At 47.6% G+C, this 14931-nt stretch overlaps 1 protein-coding gene across 1 annotated transcript in view; it reads right to left on the bottom strand.

Moving 5' to 3' along the window:
- The window catches only part of parvaa (parvin, alpha a), a 41245-nt gene extending 27828 nt beyond the window's left edge, over window positions 1-13417 (bottom strand). The window contains exon 1 of the mRNA XM_078414794.1: window positions 13138-13417. Within this exon, the coding sequence (XP_078270920.1) occupies window positions 13138-13270 (133 nt within the window). The 5' untranslated portion in view covers window positions 13271-13417. The remainder of the gene's footprint in view (window positions 1-13137) is intronic.
- Between the last annotated feature and the right edge of the window lie 1514 nt (window positions 13418-14931).

Genomic DNA, 14931 nt, shown 5'->3' on the forward strand with positions numbered 1-14931 from the left:
AATGACAGCAACAGTGTGAAACAGTAAACAAGCAATAGTTAACATTTAAACCACTGATACAGTTTATAAGTATTATTCACTCCTTCTGGGCACAGAAACACAAAAGAAAAGCGGTCCGACCAGGCTAACAAGTTAAAGATACGATCAGGTCCAAGCGAACACTTTAATGTTGGCAAAACAGACTGTTAGCCCGAGGGCTGGAAAATTTAATCACTGCTGATCTATCTCTCCCTCTTAATCCCATTCTCCAGCCGTCTCCCCATAACCTCTGATACCCGTACTAATCAAGAATCTATCTATCTCTGCCTTAAATATATCCAGTGACGGCCTCCACAGCTGTCTGCGGCAAAGAATTCCACAGATTCACCACCCTCTGACTAACAAAATTGCTCCTCATCTCCTTTCTAGAAGAAGGTCCTTTAATTCTGCGGCTTTGCCCTCTGGTCCTAGACTCTCCCACCAGTGGAAACATCCTCTCCATATCCACTCTGTCCAGTGTTGCAGTGCTAATTGTTTAGGTGCCAGAGCTGTCACTGGTGCCAGAGAAGCCGCTGTTAAATTCCCCGCTAGTTAAAACTCCCCGTTGTTTATTTTGGATTATTTTCTACAGAGGTGCCAGAGCGGCCGCTCCGGTGAACTCCAGCAGCACTGCACCCCTGGCTCTATCCAAGACTCTTCCATTAATCCTTCATTCCCTTTGACGCCCCAACCACTCAAACCTCCTGCTCCCCTCCCTCTTCAACAGCCCACCAGTCTGATCCCATTCATTCCCTTCCTCCTTGCATCCTTTAACTTTCTCTTACAACCATCCATCTGGTTCCCAATTTTCTTTGCAGGGAAAACCCACATTTTTTATCACGCTCGTAAGGTGCTTGTAATCTTCAAAGAAAGTAAAAATTTGAAGACCGAGTAGAGCTGCTGCCTTACGGCGCCAGAGACCCGGGTTCGATCCAGACCATGGGTTTTGTCTGTATGGAGATTGTATGTTCTCCCCGTGATCGGTTTCCTCCCACACTCCAAAGACGTACAGGTTTATAGGTAATTGGCTTGGTATAATCGTAAATTGTCCCCAGTGTGTGTAGGGTAGTATTAGTGTACGTGGATCGCTGGTCGGCGCGGACTTGATGGGTTGAGATTCCTGTTTCCACGCTGTATCTCTAAACTAAATTAAACTAAACACTCGTCTGTCTCCTGTGCTCCATGGAATAAAATCCTAGCCCATTAAAATAAAAGCCATGCCTTCTCTCCACAGAGGCTGCCTGTCCCACGGAGTTACTCCAGCTTTTTGTGTCTAAAATCCTAGCCTGTGCAACCTCCTCTCCCTGTGGCTCAGGCCCTTGAGTAACTGGCAACAGTCTCGTAAACCTTCTCTCCGCCCTTTCCAGCTTAAAATCCCAAATTCTCCAAGTGCCCAAAAAACCTGCAAATAACTTTGTAAATATAGAGTATGATTTATATCCCAGGTTTACAGCAATCTCCCGGAAACCCGGGATCAGTGCACTCAGTACTCCAGGAGCGTAGCGTGGTAATGTACATTGTTCCTGAAGTTGGAGTGCAGCCAATTCAGTGCAGCCCATTTAACAGAACGCCACTGTTAGGATTTGTTACGTCTCAACAAAGACTGAACTCGTGTTGCATCCCTGCAGGGAATGAATGGACAGGTGACGTTTCTGGTCGTGACCTTTATTCACACTGATTGGAGTAAGCTGAAAAAGAGAGGTGGGAGTGGGACAACCGTTCCCTCCTACTCCAATCAGTCTGAAGAAGGGAATACTATAATTAACACTACAACAGCATCTAAGGAACAATTGGACAGGTACATAGATAGGAAAGTTCAGAAGGATGCTGGCAGGTGGGACTAGTGTAGATGGGGCGTTTTCATTGACAGGGCCATAGGTCCGGTTTCCTTGCTGTATGACTCTATGACCCACTGAGTTTCGTCAGCACCGTGTAGGAAGGAACTGCAGGTGCTGGTTTGCACCGAAGATAAGACACAAAATGCTGGAGTAACTCAGCGGGACAGGCAGCATCTCTGGAGAGAAGGAATGGATGACCTTTCGCGTCAAGGGTCGTCTTCAGACTCACACTCCGGCAGCACTGTGTCTTGCCCAAGTCTCCAGCATGTGTGTCTCTCTGAACCCAAGTTGCTCCGATCTACTTTGCTGGTTCGATTGCTCTGTCCTCCCTCTGGAACACCTCTGGATTGCCAGCTGAACTTTCAATTGAGTTTGAAGAGGGAGCCAAGGGCAGGAGCTGATGTCACCGAGGCCTTATTAGGACTGAACAGCAACAGAAGTAAACGCTCTCTGCCCGGGTAATTAAATCTCTGTTCAATATCCACAACTCTCAACCATAAAAGGACAAATGACCTCACAAGGCTTCAGAGCACAAGCTAAGGCAGAGAAAGCGGCCGGCTCACAATTTTACAAACCGCTCAAGTCAGCTGGTTTTCTCCAGAGCATCGGAGGCTGGGGGGAGACCTGGTAGAAGTATGTAAAATAATGCGAGGTAAAGGGTAGACAGCCAGAACCTTTTTCGCTCACGAGTGGAGAGTTCAAATACTGGAGGGCATAGCTTTAAAATGAAAGGAGCAAAGTTTACAGGAGATGTGCACAAAGGAACTGCAGGCGTTCTTTTTTACATGGAAGACACAAAATGCTGGAATAACTCAGCGGGTCAGGCAGCAGCTTCGGAGAAAAGGAATAGATGACACCTATTCTTACCTATTCCTTAGATGTCACCTATTTCTTTTCTCCAGAGATGCTGCCTGACCCATTTTAAAGGAGATGTGTGCAGTAAGATTTTTGATTCGTGCCTGGAAGGCGCTGGTGGTGGTGGGACCAGATACAGTAGTGGCGTTTAAGACACTTTTACATAGGCACATGGATATGCAGGGAATGGAGGGATGTGGATTACCAACTGACAGAGGAGATTGGTTTAGCTTGTTAGCGTGTTCGGCAGAGATATTGCGGGCTGGAGAGATTTGTTCCTGTGCGGCACCGTGCCACATTCGATGTTAACACCGATGGAGTCACCTGAGATCACAGTTGCAGGTGTTCTCCTGTCTCCTCATCACTGCTGGACATTGACCTCATCCAACTTGTGAAGGAAAGAGATAGGGCGGATGCACAGAGTCTTTCCCTCAGGGCAGGGGTATCCAGAACTAGAAGGCATAGGTTTAGGGTGAGAGGGGGAGGATTTAAAGAGGACACGAGGGGCACCTTGTTCACACAGAAGATGGTGGTATATGGAACGTACACCCAGAGGAGGTGGTGGACACAAAGTTCAAAGAAGTGATGTGCTCGATGAGGACAAACAGTGGGCGTGGCCTGGGTTGGACACGAGACCAAGGCAGAGTCATAGTGTCACGCAGCGTGGAAATGGACCCTTTGGCCCACCTCGCCCTCACTGACCAACATCTCCCATCGCCACTAGTCCCATTGCCAGTGCTTGGCCCATATCCCTCCAAACCTGTCCTAACCATTGGGCAACCTGTCTAATTGCTTCTTCGGCAGAGAGTTAGAGATGCTGCAGCTCATCTTCCGTCGAGTGGCTACCTGCACCGGGCTTGTTCGGTCCCGGTGTGATCCCCGTGCAGTCTCCTGCGTGCAACCCAGCTTGCAGCTCGACGCATCGCTCGGTGCAGTGTACAGCTCACGTTGGCACAGTGGCCCAATGCTGTCACATAATGGTTTCACCAGCCAGAAGGGACCCGCCCACAGATCCAAACCCATCTCCAAACTCCAGGACCTACCCCCTTCTGCAACTCCATCTTTGACTTCCTGACCCACAGACCGCTATCAGTGAAGGTAGACGCAAAATGCTGGAGTAACTCAGCGGGTCAGGCAGCACTTCGGGAAAGAAGGAATGGGTGGAGTTTAGGGTCGAGACCCTTCTTCAAACTGAAAGTCCTGCCCCCTCCCTTGACATCAGTCTGAAGAAGGGTCTCGACCCGAAACGTCACCCATTCCTTCTCTCCCGAGATGCTGCCTGACCCGCTGAGTTACTCCAGCATATTGTGTCTATCTTCAATTTAAACCAGCATCTGCAGTTTTTTTTCCTACCTCTATCAGTGAAGATAGGTGACAACATGTCCTCCATGATAATTTTCGCCACTGGTGCCGTGCAAAGTTGCGTTCACAGCCCCTTACTCTACTCCCCATACATTAACGATGGTGCGGCCAAATTCTGCTCTAACTCGAATTGAATTGAATAAGTTTATTGGCCAAGTATGTACACATACAAGGAATGTGCCTTGGTGCTCCGCTCGCAAGTAACAACACAAACATACAGTAAACAATTAAGAATAAAGCATAAAATATTAAAAAATTAAGAATAAAACATTATAGTTTAAACATGCGAGTGAAATAAACCGGTGGAAAAAGAGGCTACAGACTTTGGTTATTGAGTAGAGCTACTACACACGGAAAAAAAGCTGTTTTTGTGTCTGGCTGTGGCTGCTTTGACAGTCCAGTCGCCTTCCAGAGGGAAGTACTTCAAAGAGTTTGTGGCCAGGGTGAGAGGGGTCAGAGATGATCTTGCCCGCTCGCTTCCTGGCCCTTGCAGTGTACAGTCCGTCAATGGGGGGAAGGTTGCAGCCAACAACCTTCTCAGCTGATCGAACGATTCGTTGCAGCCTCCCGATGTCGTGTTTGGTGGCTGAGCCAAACCAGACCATGATGGAGAAGGTGAGGATGGACTCTACGATGGCAGTATAGAACTGGACCATCATTGCCTGTGGCAGATTGTGTTTCCTCAGCTGCCGCAGGAAGTACATCCTCTGTTGGGCCTTTTTGACAGTGGAGTCGATGGTGGCCCCCCATTTAAGGTCCCTGGAGATGATGGTTCCAAGGAACTTAAATGACTCCCCAGATGTGACTGTGGTGTTGTTGATGGTGCGTGGGGGAGGGAAAGGGAGCTCTCCTAAAGTCTACAATCAGTTCCACTGTCTTAAGGACATTGAGCTCCAGGTTGTTACGAAGGCACCAGGATGCCAGCTGTGTCACTTCCCATCTGTAGGCAGATTCCTCCCCATCCTGGATCAATCCAATCAGGGTTGTGTCGTGCACAAACTTGAGGAGCTCCCGTCGATAAGTTTGCAGATGACACCACTGTGGAGGGCTGGATCTCAAACAATGACGAGACAGAGTGCAGGAAGGAGATAGAGAGGCTAGTAGCGTGGTGTCGGGACAATGATCTTTGCCTCCATCTCAGCCAAACAAAGGCGTTGATAATTGACTTCAAGAAGCTGGATGGAGTACGAGCTCCAAACTGCATCAATGGTGCTGAGGTGAAGAGGGTTGAGTTTAACGTTCCAAAGAATAAATTTCACTAACAATTTGGCCTGGTTCAAGCACATTGATGCTACTTTCAAAAACCCTTTACGTTCCCAGAAGGCTGAGGAAGTCCAGCCTATCTCCAATCCCTCTCACCAACTTCTACAGATGCACCACAAACGCATTCTATCGGGATGCATCACAGCTTGGCAACAGCTCTGCCGAAGAGCGCAGGAAATTGCAGAGTTGTGGCCACAAATCCAGTCCATCACACAAAACTGCCTCCCCTGCACCGATGCCATCTACACTTTAGACTGCCATCGACGCTGCCTTAGGGAAGAAGCCGACATAATCGAGGATAATCAAGCATAATTCAGTCTGAAGAAAGGTCCCGAGCCGAGACCTCACCCATCCTTTTCCCCCAGAGATGCTGCCTGACTTACTGAGTTACTCCGGCACTTAGTGTCTATCTTCAACATAATCAAGGATCTCTTTCACCATGGTCATCCCCTCTGCTCCCCTCTCTCAAGGGGCAGAAAATACAATAGGTTGCAAGCACGTACCACCAGATTCAGCAACAGCTTCTTCTCAGCAACCATCAGGCTCTTGAACACAGTGCAACACTAACCTCAGCAACTGTGATCTTCTGTGGACTGTGTCTTTGGTTGCACTGTAGACTTTTGTTTTGTACTATAATGGCTACCTAGTGCTACAGTAATATTATATTATTGATTATTATATAGTTGACAGTTTATTTCACTACTGCTCCATCACTCACACTGCGCCACAGTGTGTTCATTAAGCAAAATTCAACTTGCATCGTCATACTTTATTGCCGACAGTCTGACCTGCTGAACCAAAGGACATTCTCCCCACCATACACACCCCCACCACCTCCAACAAGTTCCTATTAACTTGTTGTATGTTGCCGAATACTCGATCCAACTTCGACAGGTGCATGGTGGTGAGCACAGTGACTGGTAGCATCGTGGTTTGGTTCAGTAACTCGAACGCCAGGAATGAAGGAGGCAACAGAGGGTGATGACCACTGCCTAGTCCATCACCAGTACTAGCCTCCTCACCACCAGAGGGATCTGCATGAGGTGCTGCTTCAAATAGGCAGCCAATATCATCATCAAAGACCCACACCCCCCTGGCCACGCTCTCACCTCGCTACTAACATCGGGACGAAGGTACAGGAGCCTGAAAACCACCAGGTTCAAGAATAGCTTCTTCCCTGCAACCATCAGGCTCTTGAACACTGCACAACACCAACCACAGCATCTATGATCTTCCAGTGGACCGTGCAGTGTGACCACAGCATCTATGATCTTCCAGTGGACCGCGCAGTGTGACCACAGCATCTATGATCTTCCAGTGGACCGCGCAGTGTGACCACAGCATCTATGATCCTCCAGTCTTTGTGTCTTTGTTTGCACCGCGGACTCGGTTTTGCACTATTATAGTTACCTAATATTACGGTCATTCGTTTATTATATTATTATTCATCATGATTAATAGAGCGGCAGTCTGGTGCAGCGGTAGAGTTGCTGCCTTGCAGCACAAAGTGTGATCCTGACTACAAGTGCTGTCGGTACGGAGTATGTACGTTCTCCGTGTGACTGTGTGGGTTTTCTTCGGGTGACAATAGACAATAGGTGCAGGAGTAGGCCATTCGGCCCTTCGAGCCAGCACCGCCATTCAATGTGATCATGGCTGATCATTCTCAATCAGTACCCCGTTCCTGCTTTCTCCCCATACCCCCTGACTCCGCTATCATTAAGAGCTCTATCTAGCTCTCTCTTGAATGTATTCAGAGAATTGGCCTCCACTGCCCTCTGAGGCAGAGAATTCCACAGATTCACATCTCTCTGACTAAAAAAGTTTTTCCTCATCTCTGTTCTAAATGGCCTACCCCTTATTCTTAAACTGTGGCCCCTGTTTCTGGACTCCCCCAACATTGGGAACATGTTTCCTGCCTCTAACATGTCCAACCCCTTAATAATCTTATACGTTTTGATAAGATCCCCTCTCATCCTTCTAAATTCCAGTGCTTTGGCTTCCTCCCACACTCCAAAGACGTACAGGTTTGTAGGTTAATTGGCTTGGGTAAAATTGTAAATTGACCCCAGTGTGTGGGATAGTGCTAGTGTACGGGAGATCGCTGGTCGGTGTGGACTCGGTGGGCCGAAGGACCTGTTTTCCACACTGTATCTCTAAAGTCTATGACAGTTAAACACTCTCAATAGACAATAGACAATAGACAATAGGTGCAGGAGTAGGCCATTCAGCCCTTCGAGCCAGCACCGCCATTCAATGCGATCATGGCTGATCACTATCAATCAGTACCCCGTTCCTGCCTTCTCCCCATACCCCCTCACTCCGCTATCCTTAAGAGCTCTATCCAGCTCTCTCTTGAAAGCATCCAACGAACTGGCCTCCACTGCCTTCTGAGGCAGAGAATTCCACACCTTCACCACCCTCTGACTGAAAAAGTTCTTCCTCATCTCCGTTCTAAATGGCCTACCCCTTATTCTCAAACTGTGGCCCCTTGTTCTGGACTCCCCCAACATTGGGAACATGTTATCTGCCTCTAATGTGTCCAATCCCCTAATTATCTTATATGTTTCAATAAGATCCCCCCTCATCCTTCTAAATTCCAGTGTATACAAGCCCAATCGCTCCAGCCTTTCAACATACGACAGTCCCGCCATTCCGGGAATTAATCTAGTGAACCTACGCTGCACGCCCTCCATAGCAAGAATATCCTTCCTCAAATTTGGAGACCAAAACTGCACACAGTACTCCAGGTGCGGTCTCACCAGGGCCCGGTACAACTGTAGAAGGACCTCTTTGCTCCTATACTCAACTCCTCTTGTTACGAAGGCCAACATTCCATTGGCTTTCTTCACTGCCTGCTGAACCTGCATGCTTCCTTTCATTGACTGATGCACTAGGACACCCAGATCTCGTTGAACTCCCCCTCCTCCTAACTTGACACCATTCAGATAATAATCTGCCTTTCTATTCTTACTTCCAAAGTGAATAACCTCACACTTATCTACATTAAACTGCATCTGCCATGTATCCGCCCACTCACACAACCTGTCCAGGTCACCCTGCAGCCTTATTGCATCTTCCTCACAATTCACACTACCCCCCAACTTAGTATCATCTGCAAATTTGCTAATGGTACTTTTAATCCCTTCGTCTAAGTCATTAATGTATATCGTAAATAGCTGGGGTCCCAGCACCGAACCTTGCGGTACCCCACTGGTCACTGCCTGCCATTCCGAAAGGGACCCATTTATCCCCACTCTTTGCTTTCTGTCTGTTAACCAATTTTCTATCCATGTCAGTACCCTACCCCCAATACCATGTGCCCTAATTTTGCCCACTAATCTCCTATGTGGGACCTTGTCGAAGGCTTTCTGAAAGTCGAGGTACACCACATCCACTGACTCTCCCTTGTCAATTTTCCTAGTTACATCCTCAAAAAATTCCAGTAGATTTGTCAAGCATGATTTCCCCTTCGTAAATCCATGCTGACTCGGAACGATCCCGTTACTGCTATCCAAATGCTCAGCAATTTCGTCTTTTATAATTGACTCCAGCATTTTCCCCACCACTGATGTCAGACTAACTGGTCTATAATTACCCGTTTTCTCTCTCCCTCCTTTCTTAAAAAGTGGGATAACATTTGCTATTCTCCAATCCACAGGAACTGATCCTGAATCTATAGAACATTGAAAAATGATCTCCAATGCTTCCACTATTTCTAGAGCCACCTCCTTAAGTACTCTGGGATGCAGACCATCAGGCCCTGGGGATTTATCAGCCTTCAGTCCCATCAGTCTACCCAAAACCATTTCCTGCCTAACGTGGATTTCCTTCAGTTCCTCCATCACCCTAGGTTCTCCAGCCCCTAGAACATTTGGGAGATTGTGTGTATCTTCCTCAGTGAAGACAGATCCAAAGTAACGGTTTAACTCGTCTGCCATTTCTTTGTTCCCCATAATAAATTCCCCTGCTTCTGTCTTCAAGGGACCCACATTTGCCTTGACTATTTTTTTCCTCTTCACGTACCTAAAAAAACTTTTGCTATCCTCCTTTATATTATTGGCTAGTTTACCCTCGTACCTCATCTTTTCTCCTCGTATTGCCTTTTTAGTTAACTTTTGTTGCTCTTTAAAAGAGTCCCAATCCTCTGTCTTCCCACTCTTCTTTGCTATGTTATACTTCCTCTCCTTAATTTTTATGCTGTCCCTGACTTCCCTTGTCAGCCACAGGTGTCTCTTACTCCCCTTAGAGTCTTTCCACCTCTTTGGAATAAATTGATCCTGCAACCTCTGCATTATTCCCAGGAATACCTGCCATTGCTGTTCTACCGTCTTCCCTGCTAGGGCCTCCTTCCAATCAATTTTGGCCAGCTCCCGCCTCATGCCTCTGTAATCCCCTTTGCTATACTGTAATACCGACACTTCCAATTTTCCCTTCTGCCTTTCCATTTGCAGAGTAAAACTTATCATGTTGTGATCACTGCCTCCTAATGGCTCTTTTACCTCTAGTCCCCTTATCAGATCAGGATCATTACACAACACTAAATCCAGAATTGCCTTCTCCCTGGTAGGCTCCAGTACAAGCTGTTCTAAGAATCCATCTCGAAGGCACTCTACAAACTCTCTTTCCTGGGGTCCATTTCCAACCTGATTTTCCCAGTCTCGACTCCTGACACTCCTGACACTCGAGAAAATCTGATCAGAGCGTCTTCAACCAAAGCAAACCCCAAACCCCAACATTAAAGGTAAAACTCAAATCAGTCGACTATTTCAGACTACATCCGTCTGTGTTCATCGCTCTTAGAGTGCTAAACTCACTCTGTTTGGCACTCTGAACATCGCAACTTGTTACGGATGCAAAACTTGCATTTATATTGAAATGCAAGATGTTTTCACAGGGCTATTATTATGGACATTTTAACTCCAACCATTGTGAGGGTTAGTGGTACGCGTTGTCAGAGGACATAGATGAGGCAGATACATTAACAACGGTTTAAAGGCATGTGGACAGGTTAACAAAGAGGAAAGGTTGACAGTGATATGGACCAAATACAACAGGCTCAGGAAGGCACCTTGGACGAGTTGGGCTGAAGGGACTGTTTTCATGCTCCATGACTCTATGATTCTATAACAAACAGATCTAGAGGAACGAGTTCCTGTACTCTCATTTTGCTATCAGACACTTTGCACAAGTGACTTTGCTCACTTGATGAGCAAGGGAACAGCAAAGCTGCACCTGTTTGTGACGGAGCACACAGAGGAAACCCCCGCGGTCACAGAGAGAATGTGCAAACTCCACACAGACAGTACACAAGGTCAGGATTGATCCTGGGTCTCTGTCGCTGTGAGAAAGCATCTCTACCAGCCACCTCACTGGTGTGGCGCAGCGGCAGAGTTGCTGCCTGACAGCGCCAGAAACCTGAGGTCGATCCCGGCTATGGGCAAGCTTGTCTGTACAGAGTTTGTGTGTTCTCTCCGTGACCTGCGTGGGTTTTCCCCAGGTGCTCCGGTTTCCTCCCACACTCCAAAGACGTACACGTTTGTAGGCTAATTGGCTTGGTATAATTGTAAATTGTCCCTAGTATGTGTGCTCGTGTGTGGGGATCGCTGGTCGGCATCAAATTGGTGGGCCAAAGGGCCTGCTTATGCACTGTACAGCTAAACTAAACTAAGCTAAACTAAACACTGTCGCACCTGTGTAACAGAGTGCAAGTGTTAAATGGCAGGAGAAATCCAGCTGCAAGTGAACTACTGGACCTCAAATTCACTGATGATACCTCCATTGACGGCCAAATCAACAACCGTGAGACAAGGTACATCAGAGACCCAGAACTTTGTGTCAATGGCGTCAGGACAACAACCTAGTCCTTCGTGAGCCAAGGAAACAAGAGGGTGAACACAACCTTGTCAGAGGTAGCTGGCGAGACTGTGGAGGCATTGGTAGTGATCTTTCAAGAATCGCCCGTGTCGGGAATGGCATAATTCTGGCCCCATGTCTAATGACCTTATGGTATGTCCTCATTAATGGAGCAGCTGTAGAGATGGTCACTTTCCTAGGCTTCAAGTTCCTAGGCTTCCATATCATTAGCAATCCAAGGAAAGACACAAAAAGTGCTGGAGTAACTCAACGGGTCGGGCAGCATCCCTGGAGAACATGGAGGCGACGTTTCAGCGTGGGACCCTTCTTCAGACTGATTACAGGGGGAGAAGAAAAGAAAATCCCTCTCACCTGTGCCCACCTATTACCTGCCACGCTTTGTCCTGCCTCTCCTCTCTTCCAGCGTTCCCCCGCCCCACAATCGATCTGAAGAAGGGCCCCGACCGGAATGATCACCTATCTATGTTCTCCAGTGATGTTGCCTGAAATGCCGAGTTACTCCAGCACTTTGTGCCCTTCCATTGCATTCATCATTACAGTATGTACACTGTTTACTCTGTAAGCTTCACGTGAACAAGGAACTTCACTGCATTCTACTATCTATATGACAATAAATTTATCAGAATCTTACTCCACCAGACCTGTGTCTCTCAGCAGAGTGTAATCCCTTTCTATACTTTCACATTGGAACCTGTCGCGGGGAGGGGGGTATTAGAGGCATTGAGCACAGCATGGAAACAGGCCTCTCCAGTCTCATTTGCTTGCAGTTAGCCCATATCTCTCCAGACCCTTCCTATACCTATGTAAAAACTGGTAATTGTAACTTTCTCTGGCAGCTCATTCCAGTTTTCCTCTGAAAGCAAAGGTTGCTCCCGAGGTCCCTCCTCAATCTCTCCCATCTTGGGGCAGCACAGTGACAGAGTTGCTGCCTTACAGCGCCAGAGACCCCGGTTCGATCCTGACTATGGGTGTTGTCTGTACAGAGAGTTTGTTCGCTCTCCCTGTGACCTCGTGGGCTTTCTCCAGGTGCTCCGGTTTCCCGCCACACTGCAAAGACACACAGGTTTGGAGGCGGCGTTGGAATGAACTGCAGATGCTGGTTTACACCGAAGATAGACCAAACAAAATGCTGGAGTAACTCAGCGGGTCAGGCAGCATCTCTGGAGAGGAGGAGTGGGTGACGTTTCGGGGCGAGACCCTTCTCCAGTCTGAAGAAGGGCCTCAAAACCGAAACATCACCCATTTCCTTCTCCCAGAGATGCTGCTTGTCCCGCTGAGTTACTCCAGCATTTTGTGTCTACCTTCAGGTTTGTAGGTCAATTGGCTTCGAAAAAAATGGTAAATTGTCCCTAGTGTGTAGGACAAGTGCTTGATCACTGGCCGGCACGGACTAGGTGGGCCGAAGGGCCTGTTTCCGCGCTGTATGTCTAAACTCGCACCTTAAACCCGCGCCCGCTAAGTTTTAGAAATCAGCACCCTGGGGAAATAGACTATGGACGTTCACTTTATGAAGAGCCACTTGATGAAACGACTAGTGTACCTTCCATAGATGCCACAGACAGACAGCTCCCCTCCCTCCCCTCCCCTCGCCCCAGTCTTTTGATCAGTTGCAGCAAAATTACTCGCAAAACTTTCGACTCGAACCACAAACTACAAGAAAACTTCAGAGGCCAGAGAGTGACACACATAACCGGAAAAACATTCCACAGTCTGGCTACACCCCAGCCACCCAGCCACAGCACAGCACAGCAGTACCGTACGTTTTCGACAGCAACTAAAGATCCACAACTTTGCACACACCTTGTGATGAGCTTTGAAAACTTTTGCAAACTTTTCTTTTCTCCACCCTAAACAAGAAGAGCAAAGATTCCGTCCCCCGGGCTCCAAGAACACACGGAAAACCCCTGTTCTTTTTTAAATTTACCTTCTTTGGCTTTTTTCCTCCTGGCCAGAGTGCCCCCGAGTTTCCCCAGGAACGACTCGTCTTTTCTGGAAGAGGGGGATTTGGGGACTGGGGATTTGGGGGTGGAGGGGGATTTCTGTGGGGAGCTGGCCATGGTCGGGCGGTGTGACTGCCTTGTCCTTGTCCTTGTCTTGTCTTGTCCCGGGAGGGAGGGAGGGAGAGAGCTGAGCTCTCACTCAGACACACAGACACACACACTCACGTTAGAGCAGGGAGTGTGGACGGAAACGGAATTGGCAACGTGTTCCGAATTCCAGCATTGGAAGGCAGCGAGTCTTGCAGTCAGAGCCCGTCTCCAAAACGCCACTCCCACTCAATCTCAACTCAATCTCAGCTCAGCTCCGGGCCCAGAACACAATCCCCTCAACCATCCAGCTTTTGTGTGTGTCTAATCTTCAGTGTAAACCAGCATCTGTGGTTCCTTCCGACACAGAAACCTGCTGGAATCCAAGGACCCCGGTCCCAGAGTGGGAGTTATGGAAAGTTACTCTCTCTCTGTTACTCTCTCTCTCCATTACTCTCTCTCTCTCCATTACTCTCTCTCTCTCCATTACTCTCTCTCTCTCCATTACTCTCTCTCTCCATTACTCACTCTCTCTCTCTCCATTACTCTCTCTCTCTCCATTACTCTCTCTCTCTCTCTCTCTCTCTCTGTTACCTCTCTCTCTCTGTTACCTCTCTCTCTCTCTGTTACTCTCTCTCTGTTACTCTCTCTGTTACTCTCTCTCTGTTTCTCTCTCTGTTACTCTCTCTCTCTGTTACTCTCTCTCTCTGTTACTCTCTCTGTTTCTCTGTTACTTTCTCTGTTACTCTCTCTCTCTCTGTTACTCTCTCTCTCTGTTTCTCTCTCTCTCTGTTACTCTCTCTCTCTCTCTGTTACTCTCTCTGTTACTCTCTCTGTCACTCTCTCTGTCACTCTCTCTCACTCTCTCTGTCACTCTCTGTCACTCTCTCTGTCACTCTCTCTGTCACTCTCTCTGTCACTCTCTCTGTCACTCTCTCTCGTTTCTCTCGTTTCTCTCGTTTCTCTCTTTGTTTCTCTCTCTGTTACTCTCTCTGTTACTCTCTCTGTTACTCTCTGTTACTCTCTCTCTTTGTTACTCTCTCTCTGTTACTCTCTGTTACTCTCTCTGTTACTCTCTCTGTTACTCTCTCTCTGTTACTCTCTCTGTTTCTCTCTGTTACTCTCTCTCTGTTACTCTCTCTCTCTGTTACTCTCTCTCTGTTACTCTCTCTCTGTTACTCTCTCTCTGTTACTCTCTCTCTGTTACTCTCTCTCTCTCTGTTACTCTCTCTCTGTTACTCTCTCTGTTACTCTCTCTCTGTTACTCTCTCTCTGTTACTCTCTCTCTGTTACTTTCTCTGTTACTCTCTCTCTGTTACTCTCTCTGTTACTCTCTCTCTGTTACTCTCTCTCTGTTACTCTCTCTCTGTTACTCTCTCTCTGTTACTCTCTCTCTCTGTTACTCTCTCTCTGTTACTCTCTCTCTGTTACTCTCTCTCTGTTACTCTCTCTCTGTTACTCTCTCTCTGTTACTCTCTCTGTTACTCTCTCTCTGTTACTCTCTCTCTGTTACTCTCTCTGTTACTCTCTCTCTGTTACTCTCTCTCTGTTACTCTCTCTCTGTTACTCTCTCTCTGTTACTCTCTCTCTGTTACTCTCTCTCTGTTACTCTCTCTCTCTCTGTTACTCTCTCTGTTACTCTCTCTCTGTTACTCTCTCTCTGTTACTCTCTCTCTGTTACTCTCTCTCTG

The sequence above is a fragment of the Rhinoraja longicauda genome, chromosome 18 (assembly GCF_053455715.1).
Source record: "Rhinoraja longicauda isolate Sanriku21f chromosome 18, sRhiLon1.1, whole genome shotgun sequence".
In the NCBI taxonomy this organism is placed as follows: domain Eukaryota; kingdom Metazoa; phylum Chordata; class Chondrichthyes; order Rajiformes; family Arhynchobatidae; genus Rhinoraja; species Rhinoraja longicauda.